Raw genomic sequence first — 25,743 nt, forward strand, 5'->3', positions numbered from 1 at the left:
TCATGTGACTCGTCAGTGTTACAAGGTCTCAGGTGTGAATGGGGAGCAGGTGTGTGAAATTTTGTGTTATCGCTCTCACTCTCTCATACTGGTCACTGGAAGGATAACATGGCACCTCATGGCAAAGAACTCTCTGAGGATCTGAAAAAAAGAATTGTAAGGCCTCGTACACACCACAGGACATGTCCGATGAAAACGGTCCGCGGACCGTTTTTATCGGACATGTCCGTTCGGAGATTTCGGTCTGATAGCTGTACACACCATCAAACCGAAATCCCCGCAGACAGAGAACGCAGTGATGTAGACGACACCGATGTTCTCTATCGCGCGAGTTCAATGCTTCGACGCATGCGCAGGATTTTGGTCCACTGGTTAGACGTACTAACCAGCGGACATGTCTGACGGACAGCTCTCCAGCGGACAAGTTTCTTAGCATGCTAAGAAACATTTGTCCGCTGGATATCTGTCCGCTAGCCTGTACACACGATCGGATCTGTCCTCTGAAACTGGTCCGCGGACCAGTTTCAGCGGACATGTCCGGTCGTGTGTACGAGGCCTTACTCTACATAAAGATGGCCTAGGTATAAGAAGATTGCCAAGACCCTGAAACTGAGCTGCAGCACGGTGGCCAAGACCATACAGTGGTTTAACAGGACGGGTTCCCCTCAGAACAGGCCTCGCCATGGTCCTCCAAAGAAGTTGAGGTCACGTGCTTAGCGTCATATCCAGAGGTTGTCTTTGGGAAATAGACGTATGAGTGCTGCCAGCATTGCTGCAGAGGTTGAAGGGGTGGGGGAGGGGTTAGCCTGTCAGTGCTCAGACCATACGCCGCACACTGCATCCAATTGGTCTGCATGGCTGTCGTCCCAGAAGGAAGCCTCTTCTAAAGATGATGCACAAGAAATCCCGCAAACAGTTTGCTGAAGACAAACAGACTAAGGACATGGATTACTGGAACCATGTCCTGATGAGACCAAGATAAACGTATTTGGTATCAGATGGTGACAAGCGTGTGTGGCGGCAACCAGGTGAGGAGGACAAAGACAAGTGTGTCTTGTCTACAGTCAGGCATGGTGGTGGGAGTGTCATGGTCTGGGGCTGCATGATTGCTGCCGACACTGGGGGGGCTACGGTTCATTGAGGGCCAACGACCCAAAACACACCTCCAAGATGACCACTGCCTTGCTATAGAAGCTGAGGGTAAAGGTGATGGACTGACCAAGCATGTCTCCAGACCTAAACCCTATTGATCATCTGTGGGGCATCCTCAAACAGAAGGTGGAGGAGCGCAAGGTCTCTAACATCCACCAGCTCCGTGATGTCATCATAGATGAGGGGAAGAGGACTCCAGTGGCAACCTGTGAAGCTCTGGTGAACTCCATGTCCAAGAGGGTTAAGGCAGTGCTGGAAAATAATGGTGGCCACACAAAATATTGACACTTTGCGCCCAATTTGGACATTTTCACTTAGAAGTGTACTTACTTTTGTTGCCAGCGGTTTTGACATTAATGGCTGTGTGTTGATTTATTTTGAGGGGACAGAAAATTTACATTGTTATACAAGCTGTACACTCACTACACAACATTGTAGCAAAATGTCATTTCTTCAGTGTTGTCACATGAAAAGATACAAGAAAATATTTACAGAAATGTGGGGGGTGTACTAACTTTTGTGAGATACTGTATTTAGAATTTGTAAGGAGGCGTTTAAAGTGTATATTTGAAAACAATAAAAATTATATATTTCTCCAGTGCATGCTCATTACTTCATGTTTTCACTCATTAGCCACTTCAGCTCCGGAAGGTTTTTCCCCCCCTTCCTGACCAGGCCGTTTTTTTGCAATTTGGCACTGCGTTACTTTAACTGACAATTGCGCAGTCGTGCGATGTTGTACCCAATGATTATTTTTTTCCACAAATAGAGCTTTCTTTTGGTATTTTTTGATCACCTCCTGCGTTTTTTATTTTTTGTGCTATAAAAAGAAAAGTCAGACAATTTTGAAAAAAACAAACAAACAATATTTGCTTTTACTGTAGGTCTCCTCTAATGCCAACCCTTCAGAGAAGCAGCACAGGATGTGCTGCACAGCGGTAATGAACACACTGTTCTACGGGGACGCAAATGTGCAGGACGGGAACTGGTGAGGACATAGGTGTTCAGGGGGTCTCTGATGGGGGACACAAGTGTTCAGGGGGGCTCTGATGGGGACACAGATGTAAGGCCTCATGCACACTTAATTGTTGGCCCTGGTGCATGAGAAACTGGCATTCAGGTGTGGGTGGAGGACACAGGTGCACCATCCAGCCCCGCTGATGGCAGCCTTTTTTTAAAGTCTATTCTATTTTATGACTGAGGATTCATAACTTTTTTTTCGGCCCGCGGATATCTGTAAAATATATGATGTGGCCCTCAAAGTAAAAAGTTTGGAGACCCCTGGTCTAGGGTGACAATGCTTCTCCTCCATAGATTCAATACAGTGAGTGAATGATCGTTATAGGTCTCACAGGATTAAATTATAGTACTATGGTCCTTTAAAAAAAAAGTGCTGCCTTGGTCCAGTTTTTCATAGACTGAAACATAGAACAAAACTTGTTATACATGGGAAAAACATGACAATATCTGGGGAAGACAATCAGAACATGTATATAAATACAGTGAATATATAGAGAAAATGGTCTTTAATGAAGAAAAGAAGGAGAGAGCGGTCATAGAAAATAGTATGGATGGTGGAGGAGATCTGTCGGAGAATGTAGTGTGGATGGTGGGAGGAGAGCTGTCGGAGAATGTAGTGTGGATGGTGGAGGAGAGCTGTCAGAGAATGTAGTATGGATGGTGTGGGGAGAGCTGTCGGAGAATGTAGTGTGGATGGTGGGGGAGAGCTGTTGGAGAATGTAGTGTGGATGATGGAGGAGAACTGTCAGAGAATGTAGTGTGGATGGGGGAGGAGAGATGTCGGAGAATGTAGTGTGGATAGTGGGAGGAGAGCTGTCGGAGAATGTAGTGTGGATGGTGGAGGAGAGCTGTCGGAGAATGTTGTGTGGATGTTGGAGGAGAGCTGTCATAGAATGTAGTGTGGATAGTGGGAGGAGAGCTGTCGGAGAATGTAGTGTGGATGGTGGGAGGAGATCTGTCGGAGAATGTAGTGTGGATGGTGGAGGAGAGCTGTCGGAGAATGTAGTGTGGATGGTGGGAGGAGAGCTGTCGGAGAATGTCGTGTGGATGTTGGAGGAGAGCTGTCATAGAATGTAGTGTGGATAGTGGGAGGAGAGCTGTCAGAGAATGTAGTGTGGATGGTGGGAGGAGATCTGTCGGAGAATGTAGTGTGGATGGTGGAGGAGATCTGTCGGAGAATGTAGTGTGGATGGTGGAGGAGAGCTGTCAGAGAATGTAGTATGGATGGTGTGGGGAGAGCTGTCGGAGAATGTAGTGTGGATGATGGAGGAGAACTGTCATAGAATGTAGTGTGGATAGTGGGAGGAGAGCTGTCGGAGAATGTAGTGTGGATGGTGGAGGAGAGCTGTCGGAGAATGTCGTGTGGATGGTGGGGGAGAGCTGTCGGAGAATGTAGTGTGGATGGTGGAGAGCTGTCGGAGAATGTAGTGTGGATGGTGGAGGAGATCTGTCGGAGAATATAGTGTGGATGGTGGGAGGAGAGCTGTCGGAGAATGTAGTGTGGACGGTGGAGGAGAGCTGTCGGAGAATGTAGTGTGGATGGTGAAGGAGAGCTGTCGGAGAATGTAGTGTGGATGGTGGGAGGAGAGCTGTCGGAGAATGTAGTGTGGATGGTGGGAGGAGAGCTGTCGGAGAATGTAGTGTGGATGGTGGAGGAGAGCTGTCGGAGAATGTCGTGTGGATGTTGGAGGAGAGCTGTCGGAGAATGTAGTGTGGATGGTGGAGGAGATCTGTCAGAGAATGTAGTGTGGATGGTGGAGGAGAGCTGTCGGAGAATGTAGTGTGGATGGTGGAGGAGAGCTGTCGGAGAATGTAGTGTGGATGGTGGAGGAGATCTGTCGGAGAATGTAGTGTGGATGGTGGGAGGAGAGCTGTCGGAGAATGTAATGTGGATGGTGGAGATGAGCTGTCGGAGAATGTAGTGTGGATGGTGGAGGAGAGCTGTCGGAGAATGTAGTGTGGATGGTGGGAGGAGATCTGTCGGAGAATGTAGTGTGGATGGTGGAGGAGAGCTGTCGGAGAATGTAGTGTGGATGGTGGGAGGAGAGCTGTCGGAGAATGCAGTGTGGATGATGGAGGAGAGCTGTCGGAGAATGTAGTGTGGATGGTGGGAGGAGATCTGTAGGAGAATGTAGTGTGGATGGTGGAAGGAGAGCTGTCGGAGAATGTAGTGTGGATGGTGGGAGGAGAGCTGTCGGAGAATGTAGTGTGGATGGTGGGAGGAGAGCTGTCGGAGAATGTAGTGTGGATGGTGGGAGGAGAGCTGTCGGAGAATGTAGTGTGGATGGTGGAGGAGAGCTGTCGGAGAATGTAGTGTGGATGGTGGGGGAGATCTGTCGGAGAATGTAGTGTGGATGGTGGGGGAGATCTGTCGGAGAATGTAGTGTGGATGGTGGAGAAGAGTTGTTGGAGAATGTAGTGTGGATGGTGGAGGAGAGCTGTCGGAGAATGTAGTGTGGATGGTGGAGGAGAGCTGTCATAGAATGTAGTGTGGATGTTGGAGGAGAGCTGTCGGAGAATGTAGTGTGGATGGTGGGAGGAGAGCTGTCGGAGAATGTAGTGTGGATGGTGGGAGGAGAGCTGTCGGAGAATGTAGTGTGGATGGTGGAGGAGAGCTGTCGGAGAATGTAGTGTGGATGGTGGGGGAGATCTGTCGGAGAATGTAGTGTGGATGGTGGGGGAGATCTGTCGGAGAATGTAGTGTGGATGGTGGAGAAGAGTTGTCGGAGAATGTAGTGTGGATGGTGGAGGAGAGCTGTCGGAGAATGTAGTGTGGATGGTGGAGGAGAGATGTTGGAGAATGTAGTGTGGAAGGTGGAGGAGAGCTGTCGGAGAATGTAGTGTGGATGGTGGAGGGGAGCTTTCGGAGAATGTAGTGTGGAAGGTGGAGGAGAGCTGTCGGGGAATGTAGTGTGGATGGTGGATGAGGGATGTCGGAGAATGTAGTGTGGATGGTGGAGAAGATCTGTCGGAGAGAGTGTAGTGTGGATGGTGGGGGAGAGCTGTCGGAGAATGTAGTGTGGATGGTGGAGGAGAGCTGTCGGAGAATGTAGTGTGAATGGTGGAGGAGAGCTGTCGGAGAATGTAGTGTGAATGGTGGAGGAGAGCTGTCGGAGAATGTAGTGTGAATGTTGGAGGAGAGCTGTCGGAGAATGTAGTGTGGATGGTGGGAGGAGTCCGGCTGTGGCACGTCACACATTCCAAAAATAGCCGAAATAGGACTCGGATATATACGGCGCCTGTGCAATCAGCTCCTAGTCTGTGCGCAGGCGCCGTATAGCGCCGCGAAGAGCCGAGTCTTACGTCGTCTATTTTCGGAAGGCATGACGCGCACACCGCGTCTCCTGGGAGGATCAACACTCACTCCCAGGAGACATTGCGCAGAGCTCCCTGTCGGGGAAAAGGAGCGACACGCCCACTGCACGCAAGGAAGAAGACCCGGAAGTGAGGCTGAAGACAGGTTAGTGTACAGATTTAAAAAAAAAAAAGACAACACTACAAGCCTTTATTAAGGCTGCAGATAGCATAGCTAGGAAGTTCAGTTTGAGGGTGAACCTCCGCTTTAAGAACACGGAAGAATGTTTTCAAAGTAACAACGGAGGCGGCAGTCTTTATATTCACCCCAAGATGGCGATCTCACCAATTGTGAGTGGAATGCATAGACAGGAAATTAGGTATGATACAAACAGGAAGTAGTATTGAAGGCAGGAAGTGAGGTAAGGGGGAAGTAGCAGGGAGTAGAGAGGAGACATTGCTGGAACTGAGGAGGTAATAGGATATTATTTCATATTTACGTCCAATTGCAACCCCTTCCCAACCTCTCCCCATTGTGTCTGTCCTCTTCCTCCATATTTGTGATGCCTTTAACTATTGATTGTGCCCGTCCTCTTCCTCTATATACACTTGATGTATTTTTATCTCTGGCAAATGTATATGATATACAGTTACTCTATGAATACAGAAATACGACAAACTCGAAGCCTCTTGAGATTGCCGTCTGGGAAAATATACTCCACCTGCTAAGACATCCAGATCACGTTATTAAAATATCCTATACAGGTTCTCCGACCTTCCTTCAAACTCCCTCGACCACCACGACTCTGATCTTTCATCGTAGTCAACCTACCTATCTAAGCACTCCTTGGATGTCACATACAACTATCTCCTTCCCTCCTCTTCCTCTTTCCGTAGAAGTCCTTAAAGGCCTTCAGGTGATCCCTGGAAGCTCATCTCTTCAGGAAAGCTCATATTATTATTATACAGGATGTATATGGTGCCAACAGTTTACACAACGCTTTACAATTTAAAAGGGAGACGGTACAGTTACAATACAATAAAATACAAAAGGGTTAAAAGGGCCCTGCTCAAAAGAGCCTACAATCTAATAGGGTGGAGCAAGTGGTACTAATTGTGGTAACTGTGGGGGATGAGCTGATGGAAGTGGTAAAAGATTAGTTGAAGGGGTGATAGGCTTCCCTGAAGTGATGAGTTTTCAGGAATCGGCTGGACGCAGGCCAAGGTAGACGAGAGCCGGACAAGTTGGGGTAGTGAATTCCAGAGGATGGGAGATGCTCTGGAGACGAGCATGGGAGGAGAAGACAATGGAGCTTGAAAGCAGGAGGTCTTGAGAGGAGTGTAGAGGACGTTTTAGGTGATATTTGGAGACAAGATTGGTGATGTAGCTCGAGGCAGAGTTGTGAATGGCTTTGTATGATGTTGTTAGTATTTTGAATTTAATTCGCTGGGCGATCGGAAAAACCAGTGTAGGAATTGGCGGAGAGGAGTGGCAGACACTGAGTGGTTGGTAAGGTAGATGAGTCTGGCAGCAACATTCATGATAGACTGAAGAGGGGATAGCCTGTGGAGAAGTAGGCCTATGAGGAGGGAGTTGCAATAGTCCAGGCGAGAGATGACAAGGGAGTGAATGAGGAGCTTGGTGGTTTCATTAGTTAAAAAGGGGAACATTTTACAGATGTTACGGAGGTGAAGTATACAAGTTTTTGTGACAACAATTGGATTTGGGGCTGAAAGCACAGGTCAGAGTCTAGGATTACACCTTGTACCCTGGCCATATCTTCAGGAATCGAGTTGCCTTGCCACAGTATATGTGTGGTGGGCGGTCCCGAAGTGGTTAAAGCCCAACTGGGGACCAGACTTTTTTTTTTTAAAAAATTCAAAAAGATGGAGTCTTGGAGCCTCTGTGATATTCATTAAACTGTACCCATTGGGAAGATTTTCTGTCACATCCAAGGGTTCCTCCAGTGGTTGCTAGAGGTTCCTTGATCAATTTCTGCCTCTCAGAGAAGCTCTCACTGACACCTTTGATCTTTTTAGTTACAGTATCTGTAAAGGGGTAATTCTTCCTAATGACCACAAGTGTAAGGAGCATTCTCCCCACTGACCCTCACACTAATGTATCCTGAGTTGTAGATATAGTCATTTGTAGCTCGGGTTCTCTGAGACAGTAAATGCTGAACGGAGAGGTGAGGAGGACTCTGGGAGGTCACATGACATCACTCTCATCTCTTAAAACTCAGATCTGAGTAGGATTCTGGGAAGTCAATAGTGATAATTTGTACTTCTATCCTTACACCGGATTGTGAAATAGTGAAGAAAACATTGAGTGAACCATTTACACCCAACATTTATGTGAAAGGGGCATCACCCATCACAGTGCCTCCACCTCATTGCCTGAAAAAAAACTGTGAAAAGAAAGTTCTAGAAGTCATCAACAAGATGATGGAGCTGCTGACAGGAGAGGTGAGCGGTGCCGGGAATTCTGGGACATTATCCAGTAACAGACAAGCGATGTGTCTGGATGGTGACTGTATCATTGTGTGTGTCAGGTCCCTATAAGGTGTCAGGATGTCACTCAGGGCTGTCCTAATGAGAGGGCACACCTGGAGACTGCCCATAGGGGGCATGCTGGGGTGTAGAGGGGGTCAGAGTGCTGGGGGGATATTTGGGATTTAGAGGGGTCAGAGTGCTGCGGAGGCATCAATCTGGCAGATATATTATATGCACAGGACAGCTTTGTTACTTTATGAATGTAATATTTTCCCACAGTTTCTTTACTGTACAGAATAATTGTTCATGTAGTTAATGCTCCGCTTGTCTGCCTCCTACCTACTTGATGTCTGTTTACCTGCACTGTCTCCATTGTAGGGGCCCCAAAGCATTACTTTGCCCAGGGGCCATGATGCTATAAAGACGACCCTGATGTCACTGTCTATTTCTCCATGCAGGAGTGGGAGTCTTTAGAAGGACACAAGGATCTCTACAAGGACGTCATGATGGAGAATCAGCCGCCCCTCACATCACCGGGTAAGAGGAGACTTTATTGTAAAGGAGAGAGCAGTACGGAGGCTCCACCTAGATCCCCCATCATCTGATAAACACATAGAAACAATGTATTCAGTCCGTGTGTGTGTTTCCTACAGATGGATCCAGTAATGGGAACCCACCAGAGAGATGTCCCCGTCCTCTGTATTCCCGGGATTCTACACAGGAAGGTCACACCATCCCCCACCATCATCAGGTAGATAAGGAACAATCACTGATAGTATCATTAGGATCTGTACATTATCTGCATTGTTACAATTGATGTCATTTTTATTATATATTCAGAGTGGAAACCTGAGAGAGTCTAAAGTTGAGGTTAAAGAAGAGATAAAAGAGGAGGTTGACAAGGATGGGGTGATGGAGGAGTCAGAGTCTCTAAACGAACACAAAGATCTGTACCCGGACACCATGGTGGAGTCATCCAGCTACAGAAACCCACCAGAGAGATGTCCCCGTCCTCTGTATTCCTGGGATTCCACACAGGAAGGTCACACCATCCCCCATCATCATCATCAGGTAGGTGGAACTGTATTCTAACCATGAGAGGACTTTCTATGAAATTCCTGGTTCCTTCCTCTGTACAAATGTATTCTGTTATCTTTGGGGTTTAGGGTGAAGAAGTGAAAGACATCAAAGTTGAGGTTAAAGAGGAAGAAGAAGAGAGGTTGGTGAGTGGAGATCAGCAGTCTATGGAGGAGGGTTGTCCTCTGGATTGCCACAATTCTACACGGGAAGATCTCCAATATACAGAGAATGGGAGATCAGGAGATCAGGTATATGGGGCTGGGCAAAAAAAAAGAAATAATAATTATATGAGTGGACAATCTTCGATGTCGTCTCTTATTATTGGCAGCAGTGTTTCCAGATGTTATATTTTATCATCTCTGGAATTTAGAACGAAGAACGGAAAGACATCAAAGTTGAACATAAAGAGGAAGAAGAAGAGAGGTTGGTGAGTGGATATCAGCAGTCTATGGAGGAGAGAGGTCCTCTGGATTCCCAGGATTCCACCCAGGAAGATCACAATTATAAAGAGAATGATCAGGTAGATGGGACTGGGGAAAAGGAACTAAAAAATAATTCTGAGTGGACATTCCTCTTTGTAATCTCTTGTTCCTTTTTCTAAATGTATTCTGTCATCTTTGGGGTTTAGGGTGAAGAACTAAAAGACATCAAAGTTGAGCATAAAGAAGAGGAAGAAGAGAGGTTGGTGAGTGGAGATCAGCAGTCTATGGAGGAGGGGGAGAAGATTATGGAAAGTAAACAGAAGGAATCTTCTCTACATAAGGACACAAGTAAGTAATATACACTAATGGCCGTACACACAATCTGAATATTGTACGAAAAATGTTGTCCGAGGAAGAATCGTGCGATAATCTGATCGTAGCCGATCATGACAGTTCATCAGATATTATTATTTTATCGGACATGAATGAAAAATGTTCTCGTACAATACCAGATCGTACGATTTCCGTTTAGTCAGTACAGTTGTCGTATGAAAATACAATACAAATACATTACAACACATGACATCACTTCCGAGTTTTTTTTTTTTTTATGTCGTACGAGAATTTTCGTGACCTTAATTACCCATTTAATTTATACTTGCGACTATTAGGAGAAAAAAAGTTGTACGATATTTGGATCGTGTGTACGGGGCATAATTGCAGAAGAATTTCCTATTATATTTTTTTATTTCTTTGCGGTTAAAGAATTCATTTTATATAATTTCATGGGTTGAAAAAGACAAATGTCCTTGGAATTAATCCCCAAAAAATAAAATGTAAACCTGCTGTTTAGATGCGGATGAAGGAAGGAAATGTATATCAAGTTTGGCCCAATTTTCCAACAGGAATGAAATAATTCCATCCTGATCCCGAAAAGTCAGTCAGATAATTTCACACATCGACATTCCTACAAATATTAGTAGCTGAAGAAACCCTCAATATCACGGGGGGCTCAACCTGAGGTCCTCCCAGCTGTTGCGGAACTAAAAGTCCCATGAGGCATTGCAAGGCTGACAGGTGCCTCTAAAATACAGGGGCATGATGGGACTTGTAGTTTTGCAACAGCTGGAGGGCCATAGGTTGAGCACCCCGTGCTCAATATAATATATTTTTGTTTTTGGGTTTAATGTGATATAAACATACACTGGTCCCTTCTATTTCTGTATGTGGGTGATGGAGATGTAATTATAATCAATAGCCAGCGGTCACATGACCCGGCTCTCTCCCAGCCTGTCTGCAGGGAAACAGTGGCAGGAGGAGCTTCTAGTCCTCTGTTGCTGGTCACATGTTCAGAATTAAAAAAAAAAAAATCTTTTGGAATACAAAGAAAAAACAAATATTTAATATCAATAAACTCTGAGAAAATGTTGAATGTTCTACCAACATAATGTATGAGACTTCTAACACTTCTTCTTGGTTTTCAACAGATGGACTCTATCTATGGAGGTCTACTGAGGGACGTCTTGTTGTATCTCAAGGTTATGTTGCAGAAGATAATGGAATTGTACGATATTTTGTAGGAGGAAATCTCTCTAATTGTGAGGAACCTCCACATACATCCAATGGTGGTAGTCAGGATGTCCATCTAAGACCTCACAGTGTGCCGACATCAACAGATCCAGCAGTGGACCCGTTATCATGCTCCGAGTGCGGGAAAATCTTCATTATGAAATCGGAGCTTCTTCGACACCAGAGACTTCACACGGGGGAGTGCCTTTATTCATGTTCAGAGTGCGGAAAATGTTTTACTGAGCAAAATCTGCTCCTCGTGCACCAGAAAATTCATACAGGGGAGCGTCCTTTTTCATGTTCAGAGTGCGGAAAAGGTTTCTTTTCGAAAAGTACGCTGGCTATGCACCAGAGAATTCACACAAAGGAGCGTTTTCATTCATGTCCAGAGTGTGGCAAAGCTTTCATTACCAAAAGTAAACTTGCTAGACACCAGAAAACTCACACGGGGGAGCGTCCTTATTCGTGTTCAGAGTGCGGGAAAGCTTTCATTGAGAAAACTAGACTTGTTACACACCAAAGAATTCACACGGAGGAGTGTCCTTATTCATGTTCAGAGTGCGGAAAATGTTTTACTGAGAAAAAATTGCTCCTCAGGCACCAGAGAATTCATACAGGGGAGCGCCCTTTTTTATGTTCAGAGTGCGGAAAATGTTTCATTGTGAAAAAAGCACTGGTTAGACACCAGAGAATTCACAAGTAGAAGCGTCCTTATTCGTGTTCAGAGTGTGGGAAAGCTTTCATTACCAAAGATAGACTTGTTAGACAACAGAAAAATCACACGGGTGAGCGTCCTTATTCATGTTCAGAGTGTGGGAAAGCTTTCATTGAGAAAAATAAACTTGTTATACACTAGAGAGTTCACACGGAGGAGCGCCCTTACTCATGTTCAGAGTGCGGAAAATGTTATACTGAGAAAAAACTGCTCCTCAGGCACCAGAGAATTTATACAGGGGTGCGTCCTTTTTCGTGTTCAGAGTGTGGGAAATGTTATACTGAGAAAGCAAAACTTTTTGCACATACGGGAATTCACACGGGTCCTCATTTATGTCCAGAGTGCGGGACATGTTTCATTCAGAAGTCAGACCTTCTTCGACACCAGAAACTTCACACGAGCGATTGCCCTTATTCATGTTCAGAGTGCGGAAAATGTTTTACTGAGGAAAAAGTGCTCCTCAGGCACCAGAAAAATCATACCGCAGAGCGTCCTTTTTCATGTTCAGAGTGTTCGGGAAATGTTTCATTCTGAAAAACGCACTGGTTAGACACCAGAGAATTCACAGGGGGGGGGGGCGTCCGTTCTCGTGTTCATTTTGTGGGAAATCTTTCATTCAAAGAGGAGTCCTTCTTAAACACCAGAGAATTCACACGGGGAGCGTCCTTATTCATGTCCAGAGTGCGGGAAAGCTTTCATTGAGAAAGCAAAACTTGTTGTACATCAGAGAAGGCACAGGGGGGAGCGTCCGTTCTCATGTTCGGAGTTCGGGAAATGTTACACTGAGAAAGCAAAACTTCTTGGGCCCAATTTGGACATTTTCCCTTAGCGGTGTACTCACTTTTTTTGCCAGCGGTTTAGACATTAATGGCTGTGTGTTGAGTTATTTTGAGGGAACGGCAAATTTACACTGTTATACAAGCTGTACACTCACTACACAACATTGTAGCAAAGTGTCATTTTCTCAGTGTTGTCACATGAAAAGATTCAAGAAAATATTTACAGAAATGTGAGGGGGGTGTACTTACTTTGTATCTGTGAGATACTGTATGAAGGCTTTTAAAGTGTATATTTGAAAACAATAAAAATATATATTTTTGTTCAGTTTATTTCTCCAGTGCATGCAAATTTTTTCATGTTTTCACTCATTAACCACTTCAGCTCCGGAAGGTTTTACCCCCCTCCCTGACCAGGCCATTTTTTGAGATACGGCACTGCGTTACTTTACCTGACAATTGGCGCGGTCGTACGATGTTGTACCCAAATAAAATTGATATAATTTTTTCCCCGCAAATAGAGCTTTATTTTGGTGTTATTTGATCACCTGTGCGGTTTTTATTTTTCGCGCTATTAAAAAAAATGGCAGACAATTTTGAAAAAAAAGAACAATATTTTTTTACAATCTGCTATAAAATCTATCCAATAAAAAAAATATAATTTCTTCATCAATTTAGGGCAATGTATATTCCATTGATATTTTTGATAAAAAAAAAAATCCAATATGAGTATTTTGATTAGTTTGCATCGACAAATTATTGGATATATTTATGGATTTAAAAAAAAAAAAAATTACTATTAGTTGCGGCGATCAGCATCTTATAGCAGGATTGCGGCAGGCAAATCGGACACTGACTCTGTTTTGGGAACCAGTGACACTAATAGAGGAATCAGTGCTAAAAATATGCACTGTCACTGTACTAATGACACTGGCTGGGAAAGAGTTGACAACAGGGGCGATCAAAGGGTTGAAATGGAAGTAAAGCTGGTTTGTCAACAAATGGCTGACAGGCAGGGTATTTGTAACAGAAGAGACCCTATTGGTCTCTTCTGCCATAAATGCATCCTTCTGTCTGTCAGCTGTCATGTTCGTTGAGCCGCAGGAAACCCTGCCTAGGATCCCGGTCCCTGAAGGTCTGTTGACTTAACCCGCCGTGATGGGTGAAGATTGGGTCTGTCTGTGCCCAGCAGTATCCTGTGGCAGGGATAAGGTAAGTGAAGACATTCCTAGGTAAATACCTTAAGGATTGTCTTCCATGAATAGCTGCATGTCTTATCTGTTTTCAGCCACTAGAGGCAGTAAAAAGGGCATACCTGGTGTTTCACTTACCATGCTCTCCGGCAACGAAAGGTCAGTGTCAGCCGTTCTGTTGAGCGGCTCACTTCCTCCGCTTCAGGCTCCTGGGGGGATCCCTCCCCCCCCCCCCCCGTGCTTCCACCATTTCAAAAAGTGTCAAGGGAGCAAAACAAAAGTGTCCCGGGAGCAACACAAAGTGTCATGGGAGGAAAACAAAAGTGTCATGGGAGGAAAACAAAAGTGTCATGGGAGGAAAACAAAAGTGTCATGGGAGGAAAACAAAAGTGTCCCTGGAGCAAAACAAAAGTGTCAAGGGAGCAAAACAAAAGTGTCCCTGGAGCAAAACAAAAGTGTCAAGGGAGCAAAACAAAAGTGTCCCGGGAGCAAAACAAAAGTGTCAAGGGAGCAAAACAAAAGTGTCCAGGGAGCAAAACAAAAGTGTCCCTGGAGCAAAATATATGTTTTGAGGGAGCAAAACAAAAGTGTCCCGGGAGCAAAACAAAAGTGTCAAGGGAGCAAAACAAAAGTGTCCAGGGAGCAAAACAAAAGTGTCCCTGGAGCAAATCAAAAGTGTCCCTGGAGCAAATCAAAAGTGTCCCTGGAGCAAAACAAAAGTGTCAAGGGAGCAAAACAAAAGTGTCAAGGGAGCAAAACAAAAGTGTCAAGGGAGCAAAACAAAAGAGTCCGGGGAGCAAAACAAAAGAGTCCGGGGAGCAAAACAAAAGAGTCCGGGGAGCAAAACAAAAGTGTCCAGGGAGCAAAACAAAAGTGTCCAGGGAGCAAAACAAAAGTGTCCAGGGAGCAAATCAAAAGTGTCCCTGGAGCAAAACAAAAATGTCCCGGGAGCAAAACAAAAGTGTCCCTGGAGCAAAACAAAAGTGTCCCTGGAGCAAAACAAAAATGTCCCGGGAGCAAAACAAAAGTGTCAAGGGAGCAAAACAAAAGTGTCAAGGGAGCAAAACAAAAGAGTCAAGGGAGCAAAACAAAAGAGTCAAGGGAGCAAAACAAAAGTGTCAAGGGAGCAAAACAAAAGTGTCCGGAGAGCAAAACAAAAGTGTCAAGGGAGCAAAACAAAAGTGTCCGGGGAGCAAAACAAAAGTGTCCCTGGAGCAAAACAAAAGTGTCCCTGGAGAAAAGCAAAAGTGTCCCTGGAGAAAAGCAAAAGTGTCCCTGGAGCAAAACAAAAGTGTCAAGGGAGCAAAACAAAAGTGTCCAGGGAGCAAAACAAAAGTGTCCCTGGAGCAAAACAAAAGTGTCAAGGGAGCAAAACAAAAGTGTCCAGGGAGCAAAACAAAATTGTCCTGGGAGCAAAAGAAAAGTGTCCGGGAGCAAAACAAAAGTGTCAAGGGAGCAAAACAAAATTGTCCTGGGAGCAAAAGAAAAGTGTCCCGGGAGCAAAACAAAAGTGTCCCGGGAGCAAAACAAAAGTGTCCCTGGAGCAAAACAAAAATGTCCCGGGAGCAAAACAAAAGTGTCAAGGGAGCAAAACAAAAGTGTCAAGGGAGCAAAACAAAAGTGTCCAGGGAGCAAAACAAAAGTGTCCCTGGAGCAAAACAAAAGTGTCCGGGGAGCAAAACAAAAGTGTCAAGGGAGCAAAACAAAAGTGTCCAGGGAGCAAAACAAAAGTGTCCCTGGAGCAAAACAAAAGTGTCCGGGGAGCAAAACAAAAGTGTCAAGGGAGCAAAACAAAAGTGTCTAGGGAGCAAAACAAAAGTGTCTAGGGAGCAAAACAAAAGTGTCCCGGGAGCAAAACAAAAGTGTCCCTGGAGCAAAACAAAAGTGTCCGGGGAGCAAAACAAAAGAGTCCGGGGAGCAAAACAAAAGTGTCCCTGGAGCAAAACAAAAGTGTCCGGGGAGCAAAACAAAAGAGTCAAGGGAGCAAAACAAAAGAGTCAAGGGAGCAAAACAAAAGTGTCCCAGGAGCAAAACAAAAGTGTCAAGGGAGCAAATAAAAAGTGTCAAGGGAGCAAATAAAAAGTGTCCTGGGAGCAAAACAAAAGTGTCAAGGGAGCAAAACAAAAGTGTCCGGAGAGCAAAACAAAAGTGTCAAGGGAGCAAAACAAAAGTGTCAAGGGAGCAAAACAAAAGTGTCAAGGGAGCAAAACAAAAGTGTCCTGGGAGCAAAACAAAAGTGTCCGGAGAGCAAAACAAAAGTGTCCGGGGAGCAAAACAAAAGTGTCAAGGGAGCAAAACAAAAGTGTCAATGGAGCAAAACAAAAGTGTCCCTGGAGCAAAACAAAAGTGTCCCTGGAGCAAAACAAAAGTGTCCAGGGAGCAAAACAAAAGTGTCCCTGGAGCAAAACAAAAGTGTCAAGGGAGCAAAACAAAATTGTCCTGGGAGCAAAAGAAAAGTGTCAAGGGAGCAAAACAAAATTGTCCTGGGAGCAAAAGAAAAGTGTCCCGGGAGCAAAACAAAAGTGTCCCTGGAGCAAAACAAAAATGTCCCGGGAGCAAAACAAAAGTGTCCCGGGAGCAAAACAAAAGTGTCAAGGGAGCAAAACAAAAGTGTCCCTGGAGCAAAACAAAAGTGTCAAGGGAGCAAAACAAAAGTGTCCCTGGAGCAAAACAAAAGTGTCCCTGGAGCAAAACAAAAGTGTCCCTGGAGCAAAACAAAAGTGTCCGGGGAGCAAAACAAAAGTGTCAAGGGAGCAAAACAAAAGTGTCCTGGGAGCAAAACAAAAGTGTCAAGGGAGCAAAACAAAAGTGTCCCTGGAGCAAAACAAAAGTGTCCCTGGAGCAAAACAAAAGTGTCCGGGGAGCAAAACAAAAGTGTCCCTGGAGAAAAACAAAAGTGTCCCTGGAGCAAAACAAAAGTGTCAAGGGAGCAAAACAAAAGTGTCCAGGGAGCAAAACAAAAGTGTCAAGGGAGCAAAACAAAAGTGTCCAGGGAGCAAAACAAAATTGTCCTGGGAGCAAAACAAAAGTGTCTAGGGAGCAAAACAAAAGTGTCCCTGGAGCAAAACAAAAGTGTCCCTGGAGCAAAACAAAAGTGTCCGGGGAGCAAAACAAAAGTGTCAAGGGAGCAAAACAAAAGTGTCCGGGGAGCAAAACAAAAGTGTCAAGGGAGCAAAACAAAAGTGTCCGGGGAGCAAAACAAAAGTGTCAAGGGAGCAAAACAAAAGTGTCCCTGGAGCAAAACAAAAGTGTCCCTGGAGCAAAACAAAAGTGTCCCTGGAACAAAACAAAAGTGTCAAGGGAGCAAAACAAAAGTGTCAAGGCAGCAAAACAAAAGTGTCCGGGGAGCAAAACAAAAGTGTCCGGGGAGCAAAACAAAAGTGTCAAGGGAGCAAAACAAAAGTGTCCGGGGAGCAAAACAAAAGTGTCCCTGGAGCAAAACAAAAGTATCCGGGGAGCAAAACAAAAGTATCCGGGGAGCAAAACAAAAGTATCCGGGGAGCAAAACAAAAGTATCCGGGGAGCAAAACAAAAGTATCCGGGGAGCAAAACAAAAGTGTCAAGGGAGCAAAACAAAAGTGTCCAGGGAGCAAAACAAAAGTGTCCCGGGAGCAAAACAAAAGGGTCCCGGGAGCAAAACAAAAGTATCCGGGGAGCAAAACAAAAGTGTCCCTGGAGCAAAACAAAAGTGTCCGGGGAGCAAAACAAAAGTGTCAAGGGAGCAAAACAAAAGTGTCCGGGGAGCAAAACAAAAGTGTCCCTGGAGCAAAACAAAAGTGTCCCTGGAGCAAAACAAAAGTGTCCCTGGAGCAAAACAAAAGTGTCAAGGGAGCAAAACAAAAGTGTCCCTGGAGCAAAACAAAAGTGTCAAGGGAGCAAAACAAAAGTGTCCCGGGAGCAAAACACAAGTGTCCCTGGAGCAAAACAAAAGTGTCCAGGGAGCAAAACAAAAGTGTCCAGGGAGCAAAACAAAAGTGTCCAGGGAGCAAAACAAAAGTGTCAAGGGAGCAAAACAAAAGTGTCAAGGGAGCAAAACAAAAGTGTCCAGGGAGCAAAACAAAAGTGTCCGGGAGCAAAACAAAAGTGTCAAGGGAGCAAAACAAAATTGTCCTGGGAGCAAAAGAAAAGTGTCCCGGGAGCAAAACAAAAGTGTCCCGGGAGCAAAACAAAAGTGTCCCTGGAGCAAAACAAAAATGTCCCGGGAGCAAAACAAAAGTGTCAAGGGAGCAAAACAAAAGTATCCGGGGAGCAAAACAAAAGTATCCGGGGAGCAAAACAAAAGTATCCGGGGAGCAAAACAAAAGTATCCGGGGAGCAAAACAAAAGTGTCAAGGGAGCAAAACAAAAGTGTCCAGGGAGCAAAACAAAAGGGTCCCGGGAGCAAAACAAAAGTATCCGGGGAGCAAAACAAAAGTGTCCCTGGAGCAAAACAAAAGTGTCCGGGGAGCAAAACAAAAGTGTCAAGGGAGCAAAACAAAAGTGTCCGGGGAGCAAAACAAAAGTGTCCGGGGAGCAAAACAAAAGTGTCAAGGGAGCAGAAGAAAAGTGTCCGGGAGCAAAACAAAAGTGTCCCGGGAGCAAAAGAAAAGTGTCCAGGGAGCAAAACAAAAGTGTCCCGGGAGCAAAACAAAAGTGTCCCTGGAGCAAAACAAAAATGTCCCGGGAGCAAAACAAAAGTGTCCCGGGAGCAAAACAAAAGTGTCCCTGGAGCAAAACAAAAGTGTCCCTGGAGCAAAACAAAAGTGTCAAGGGAGCAAAACAAAAGTGTCCGGGGAGCAAAACAAAAGTGTTAGGGGAGCAAAACAAAAGTGTCCCTGGAGCAAAACAAAAGTGTCCCTGGAGCAAAACAAAAGTGTCCCTGGAGCAAAACAAAAGTGTCCCTGGAGCAAAACAAAAGTGTCAAGGGAGCAAAACAAAAGTGTCCCTGGAGCAAAACAAAAGTGTCAAGGGAGCAAAACACAAGTGTCCCTGGAGCAAAACAAAAGTGTCCAGGGAGCAAAACAAAAGTGTCCAGGGAGCAAAACAAAAGTGTCCCTGGAGCAAAACAAAAGTGTCAAGGGAGCAAAACAAAAGTGTCCAGGGAGCAAAACAAAAGTGTCCGGGAGCAAAACAAAAGTGTCAAGGGAGCAAAACAAAATTGTCCTGGGAGCAAAAGAAAAGTGTCCCGGGAGCAAAACAAAAGTGTCCCGGGAGCAAAACAAAAGTGTCCCTGGAGCAAAACAAAAATGTCCCGGGAGCAAAACAAAAGTGTCAAGGGAGCAAAACAAAAGTGTCCAGGGAGCAAAACAAAAGTGTCCCTGGAGCAAAACAAAAGTGTCCCTGGAGCAAAACAAAAGTGTCCGGGGAGCAAAACAAAAGTGTCAAGGGAGCAAAACAAAAGTGTCCCTGGAGCAAAACAAAAGTGTCTAGGGAGCAAAACAAAAGTGTCCCGGGAGCAAAACAAAAGTGTCCTGGGAGCAAAACAAAAGTGTCAAGGGAGCAAAACAAAAGTGTCTAGGGAGCAAAACAAAAGTGTCCCTGGAGCAAAACAAAAGTGTCCGGGGAGCAAAACAAAAGTGTCCCTGGAGCAAAACAAAAGTGTCCAGGGAGCAAAACAAAAGTGTCCCTGGAGCAAAACAAAAGTGTCAAGGGAGCAAAACAAAATGTCCGGGGAGCAAAACAAAAGAGTCAAGGGAGCAAAACAAAAGTGTCCCTGGAGCAAAACAAAAGTGTCAAGGGAGCAAATAAAAAGTGTCAAGGGAGCAAATAAAAAGTGTCCTGGGAGCAAAACAAAAGTGTCAAGGGAGCAAAACAAAAGTGTCAAGGGAGCAAAACAAAAGTGTCAAGGGAGCAAAACAAAAGTGTCAAGGGAGCAAAACAAAAGTGTCCTGGGAGCAAAACAAAAGTGTCCTGAGAGCAAAACAAAAGTGTCAAGGGAGCAAAACAAAAGTGTCCGGGGAGCAAAACAAAAGTGTCCCGGGAGCAAAACAAAAGTGTCCCTGGAGCAAAACAAAAGTGTCCCTGGAGCAAAACAAAAGTGTCAAGGGAGCAAAACAAAAGTGTCCAGGGAGCAAAACAAAAGTGTCCCTGGAGCAAAACAAAAGTGTCAAGGGAGCAAAACAAAAGTGTCCAGGGAGCAAAACAAAATTGTCCTGGGAGCAAAAGAAAAGTGTCAAGGGAGCAAAACAAAATTGTCCTGGGAGCAAAAGAAAAGTGTCCCGGGAGCAAAACAAAAGTGTCCCTGGAGCAAAACAAAAATGTCCCGGGAGCAAAACAAAAGTGTCCCGGGAGCAAAACAAAAGTGTCAAGGGAGCAAAACAAAAGTGTCAAGGGAGCAAAACAAAAGTGTCCAGGGAGCAAAACAAAAGTGTCCCTGGAGCAAAACAAAAGTGTCCGGGGAGCAAAACAAAAGTGTCAAGGGAGCAAAACAAAAGTGTCCCTGGAGCAAAACAAAAGTGTCTAGGGAGCAAAACAAAAGTGTCCTTGGAGCAAAACAAAAGTGTCCCTGGAGCAAAACAAAAGTGTCCGGGGAGCAAAACAAAAGTGTCCCTGGAGCAAAACAAAAGTGTCCTGGGAGCAAAACAAAAGTGTCAAGGGAGCAAAACAAAAGTGTCCCTGGAGCAAAACAAAAGTGTCCGGGGAGCAAAACAAAAGTGTCCCTGGAGAAAAACAAAAGTGTCCCTGGAGCAAAACAAAAGTGTCAAGGGAGCAAAACAAAAGTGTCCAGGGAGCAAAACAAAAGTGTCAAGGGAGCAAAACAAAAGTGTCCAGGGAGCAAAACAAAATTGTCCTGGGAGCAAAACAAAAGTGTCTAGGGAGCAAAACAAAAGTGTCTAGGGAGCAAAACAAAAGTGTCCCTGGAGCAAAACAAAAGTGTCCGGGGAGCAAAACAAAAGTGTCAAGGGAGCAAAACAAAAGTGTCCGGGGAGCAAAACAAAAGTGTCCCTGGAGCAAAACAAAAGTGTCCGGGGAGCAAAACAAAAGTGTCAAGGGAGCAAAACAAAAGTGTCAAGGGAGCAAAACAAAAGTGTCCCTGGAGCAAAACAAAAGTGTCAAGGGAGCAAAACAAAAGTGTCCCTGGAACAAAACAAAAGTGTCAAGGGAGCAAAACAAAAGTGTCAAGGCAGCAAAACAAAAGTGTCCGGGGAGCAAAACAAAAGTGTCAAGGGAGCAAAACAAAAGTGTCCTGGGAGCAAAACAAAAGTGTCAAGGGAGCAAAACAAAAGTGTCCGGGGAGCAAAACAAAAGTGTCAAGGGAGCAAAACAAAAGTGTCCGGGGAGCAAAACAAAAGTGTCCGGGGAGCAAAACAAAAGTGTCAGGGGAGCAAAACAAAAGTGTCAGGGGAGCAAAACAAAAGTGTCAAGGGAGCAAAACAAAAGTGTCCGGGGAGCAAAACAAAAGTGTCCTGGGAGCAAAACAAAAGTGTCCAGGGAGCAAAACAAAAGTGTCAAGGGAGCAAAACAAAAGTGTCCTGGGAGCAAAACAAAAGTGTCCGGAGAGCAAAACAAAAGTGTCAAGGGAGCAAAACAAAAGTGTCAAGGGAGCAAAACAAAAGTGTCAAGGGAGCAAAACAAAAGTGTCCTGGGAGCAAAACAAAAGTGTCCAGGGAGCAAAACAAAAGTGTCAAGGGAGCAAAACAAAAGTGTCCTGGGAGCAAAACAAAAGTGTCCAGGGAGCAAAACAAAAGTGTCCGGGGAGCAAAACAAAAGTGTCCAGGGAGCAAAACAAAAGTGTCCCTGGAGCAAAACAAAAGTGACCCTGGAGAAAAACAAAAGTGTCCCTGGAGAAAAACAAAAGTGTCTAGGGAGCAAAACAAAAGTGTCCAGGGAGCAAAACAAAAGTGTCACTGGAGCAAAACAAAAGTGTCCCTGGAGCAAAACAAAAGTGTCAAGGGAGCAAAACAAAAGTGTCAAGGGAGCAAAACAAAAGTGTCAAGGGAGCAAAACAAAAGTGTCCTGGGAGCAAAAGAAAAGTGTCCGGGAGCAAAAGAAAAGTGTCAAGGGAGCAAAACAAAATTGTCCTGGGAGCAAAACAAAAGTGTCCAGGGAGCAAAACAAAAGTGTCCGGGGAGCAAAACAAAAGTGTCCAGGGAGCAAAACAAAAGTGTCCCTGGAGCAAAACAAAAGTGTCCCTGGAGCAAAACAAAAGTGTCCCTGGAGAAAAACAAAAGTGTCTAGGGAGCAAAACAAAAGTGTCCAGGGAGCAAAACAAAAGTGTCACTGGAGCAAAACAAAAGTGTCCCTGGAGCAAAACAAAAGTGTCAAGGGAGCAAAACAAAAGTGTCAAGGGAGCAAAACAAAAGTGTCAAGGGAGCAAAACAAAAGTGTCCTGGGAGCAAAAGAAAAGTGTCCGGGAGCAAAAGAAAAGTGTCAAGGGAGCAAAACAAAATTGTCCTGGGAGCAAAACAAAAGTGTCAAGGGAGCAAAACAAAAATGTCCCAAGAGCAAAACAAAAGTGTCCCGGGAGCAAAACAAAAGTGTCCCTGGAGCAAAACAAAAGTGTCCCTGGAGCAAAACAAAAATGTCCCGGGAGCAAAACAAAAGTGTCAAGGGAGCAAAACAAAAGTGTCAAGGGAGCAAAACAAAAGTGTCCCTGGAGCAAAACAAAAGTGTCAAGGGAGCAAAACAAAAGTGTCAAGGGAGCAAAACAAAAGTGTCCAGGGAGCAAAACACAAGTGTCCCTGGAGCAAAACAAAAGTGTCAAGGGAGCAAAACAAAAGTGTCCGGGGAGCAAAACAAAAGTGTCAAGGGAGCAAAACAAAAGTGTCCCTGGAGCAAAACAAAATTGTCCCTGGAGCAAAACAAAATTGTCCCTGGAGCAAAACAAAAGTGTCCCTGGAGCAAAACAAAAGTGTCAAGAGAGCAAAACAAAAGTGTCCGGGGAGCAAAACAAAAGTGTCCTGGGAGCAAAACAAAAGTGTCCAGGGAGCAAAACAAAAGTGTCAAGGGAGCAAAACAAAAGTGTCCTGGGAGCAAAACAAAAGTGTCCAGGGAGCAAAACAAAAGTGTCCGGGGAGCAAAACAAAAGTGTCCAGGGAGCAAAACAAAAGTGTCCCTGGAGCAAAACAAAAGTGTCCCTGGAGAAAAACAAAAGTGTCTAGGGAGCAAAACAAAAGTGTCAAGGGAGCAAAACAAAAGTGTCCAGGGAGCAAAACAAAAGTGTCACTGGAGCAAAACAAAAGTGTCCCTGGAGCAAAACAAAAGTGTCAAGGGAGCAAAACAAAAGTGTCAAGGGAGCAAAACAAAAGTGTCCTGGGAGCAAAAGAAAAGTGTCCGGGAGCAAAAGAAAAGTGTCAAGGGAGCAAAACAAAATTGTCCTGGGAGCAAAAGAAAAGTGTCCCGGGAGCAAAACAAAAGTGTCAAGGGAGCAAAACAAAAATGTCCCAAGAGCAAAACAAAAGTGTCCCGGGAGCAAAACAAAAGTGTCCCTGGAGCAAAACAAAAGTGTCCCTGGAGCAAAACAAAAATGTCCCGGGAGCAAAACAAAAGTGTCAAGGGAGCAAAACAAAAGTGTCAAGGGAGCAAAACAAAAGTGTCCCTGGAGCAAAACAAAAGTGTCAAGGGAGCAAAACAAAAGTGTCAAGGGAGCAAAACAAAAGTGTCCAGGGAGCAAAACACAAGTGTCCCTGGAGCAAAACAAAAGTGTCAAGGGAGCAAAACAAAAGTGTCCGGGGAGCAAAACAAAAGTGTCAAGGGAGCAAAACAAAAGTGTCCCTGGAGCAAAACAAAATTGTCCCTGGAGCAAAACAAAAGTGTCCCTGGAGCAAAACAAAAGTGTCAAGAGAGCAAAACAAAAGTGTCCGGGGAGCAAAACAAAAGTGTCAAGGGAGCAAAACAAAAGTGTCCCTGGAGCAAAACAAAAGTGTCCGGGGAGCAAAACAAAAGTGTCAAGGGAGCAAAACAAAAGTGTCCTGGGAGCAAAACAAAAGTGTCAAGGGAGCAAAACAAAAGTGTCAAGGGAGCAAAACAAAAGTGTCAAGGGAGCAAAACAAAAGTGTCCGGGGAGCAAAACAAAAGTGTCCCTGGAGCAAAACAAAAGTGTCAAGGGAGCAAAACAAAAGTGTCCGGGGAGCAAAACAAAAGTGTCAAGGGAGCAAAACAAAAGTGTCCTGGGAGCAAAACAAAAGTGTCAAGGGAACAAAACAAAAGTGTCCGGGGAGCAAAACAAAAGTGTCCGGGGAGCAAAACAAAAGTGTCAAGGGAGCAAAACAAAAGTGTCAAGGGAGCAAAACAAAAGTGTCAAGGGAGCAAAACAAAAGTGTCCGGGGAGCAAAACAAAAGTGTCAAGGGAGCAAAACAAAAGTGTCCCTGGAGCAAAACAAAAGTGTCAAGGGAGCAAAACAAAAGTGTCCCTGGAACAAAACAAAAGTGTCAAGGGAGCAAAACAAAAGTGTCAAGGGAGCAAAACAAAAGTGTCCTGGGAGCAAAACAAAAGTGTCAAGGGAGCAAAACAAAAGTGTCCGGGGAGCAAAACAAAAGTGTCAGGGGAGCAAAACAAAAGTGTCAAGGGAGCAAAACAAAAGTGTCAAGGGAGCAAAACAAAAGTGTCCGGGGAGCAAAACAAAAGTGTCCTGGGAGCAAAACAAAAGTGTCCGGGGAGCAAAACAAAAGTGTCCGGGGAGCAAAACAAACGTGTCCGGGGAGCAAAACAAAAGTGTCAGGGGAGCAAAACAAAAGTGTCCTGGGAGCAAAACAAAAGTGTCCGGGGAGCAAAACAAAAGTGTCAAGGGAGCAAAACAAAAGTGTCAAGGGAGCAAAACAAATATGTCCGGGGAGCAAAACAAAAGTGTCCTGGGAGCAAAACAAAAGTGTCAAGGGAGCAAAACAAAAGTGTCCCTGGAGCAAAACAAAAGTGTCAAGGGAGCAAAACAAAAGTGTCCGGGGAGCAAAACAAAAGTGTCCCTGGAGCAAAACAAAAGTGTCCCTGGAGCAAAACAAAAGTGTCAAGGGAGCAAAACAAAAGTGTCAAGGGAGCAAAACAAAAGTGTCCCTGGAGCAAAACAAAAGTGTCAAGGGAGCAAAACAAAAGTGTCAAGGGAGCAAAACAAAAGTGTCCCGGGAGCAAAACACAAGTGTCCCTGGAGCAAAACAAAAGTGTCAAGGGAGCAAAACAAAAGTGTCTGGGGAGCAAAACAAAAGTGTCAAGGGAGCAAAACAAAAGTGTCAAGGGAGCAAAACAAAATTGTCCCTGGAGCAAAACAAAAGTGTCCCTGGAGCAAAACAAAACTGTCCGGGGAGCAAAACAAAAGTGTCAAGGGAGCAAAACAAAAGTATCCGGGGAGCAAAACAAAAGTGTCAAGGGAGCAAAACAAAAGTGTCCAGGGAGCAAAACAAAAGTGTCCAGGGAGCAAAACAAAAGTGTCCCTGGAGCAAAACAAAAGTATCCGGGGAGCAAAACAAAAGTGTCCCTGGAGCAAAACAAAAGTGTCAAGGGAGCAAAACAAAAGTATCCGGGGAGCAAAACAAAAGTGTCAAGGGAGCAAAACAAAAGTGTCCAGGGAGCAAAACAAAAGTGTCCCGGGAGCAAAACAAAAGTGTCCCGGGAGCAAAACAAAAGTGTCCCTGGAGCAAAACAAAAGTGTCCGGGGAGCAAAACAAAAGTGTCAAGGGAGCAAAACAAAAGTGTCCGGGGAGCAAAACAAAAGTGTCCGGGGAGCAAAACAAAAGTGTCAAGGGAGCAAAACAAAAGTGTCAAGGGAGCAAAACAAAATTGTCCTGGGAGCAGAAGAAAAGTGTCCGGGAGCAAAACAAAAGTGTCCCGGGAGCAAAAGAAAAGTGTCCCGGGAGCAAAAGAAAAGTGTCCAGGGAGCAAAACAAAAGTGTCCCGGGAGCAAAACAAAAGTGTCCCTGGAGCAAAACAAAAATGTCCCGGGAGCAAAACAAAAGTGTCCCGGGAGCAAAACAAAAGTGTCAAGGGAGCAAAACAAAAGTGTCCCTGGAGCAAAACAAAAGTGTCCCTGGAGCAAAACAAAAGTGTCAAGGGAGCAAAACAAAAGTGTCCGGGGAGCAAAACAAAAGTGTTAGGGGAGCAAAACAAAAGTGTCCGGGGA

The 25,743-nt window shown here is 44.9% G+C and overlaps 3 protein-coding genes across 3 annotated transcripts in view; all 3 read left to right on the top strand.

Moving 5' to 3' along the window:
* The window catches only part of LOC120910546 (zinc finger protein 850-like), a 1,103,195-nt gene that overhangs the window by 936,995 nt on the left and 140,457 nt on the right, over positions 1-25,743 (top strand).
* Positions 1-25,743, top strand: part of LOC120909802 (zinc finger protein 623-like) — a 68,413-nt gene that overhangs the window by 12,638 nt on the left and 30,032 nt on the right. The window lies entirely within an intron of this gene.
* Positions 9,070-12,620, top strand: LOC120910147 (zinc finger protein 852-like). Its single transcript, XM_040322026.1, has 4 exons — positions 9,070-9,287; positions 9,410-9,559; positions 9,668-9,809; positions 10,949-12,620. The coding sequence occupies exons 1-4, from the start codon at positions 9,204-9,206 to the stop codon at positions 11,731-11,733; spliced, it is 1,161 nt and encodes a 386-aa protein (XP_040177960.1). The 5' UTR covers positions 9,070-9,203; the 3' UTR covers positions 11,734-12,620.

This window comes from Rana temporaria, chromosome 8, assembly GCF_905171775.1.
Source record: "Rana temporaria chromosome 8, aRanTem1.1, whole genome shotgun sequence".
In the NCBI taxonomy this organism is placed as follows: Eukaryota; Metazoa; Chordata; class Amphibia; order Anura; family Ranidae; genus Rana; species Rana temporaria.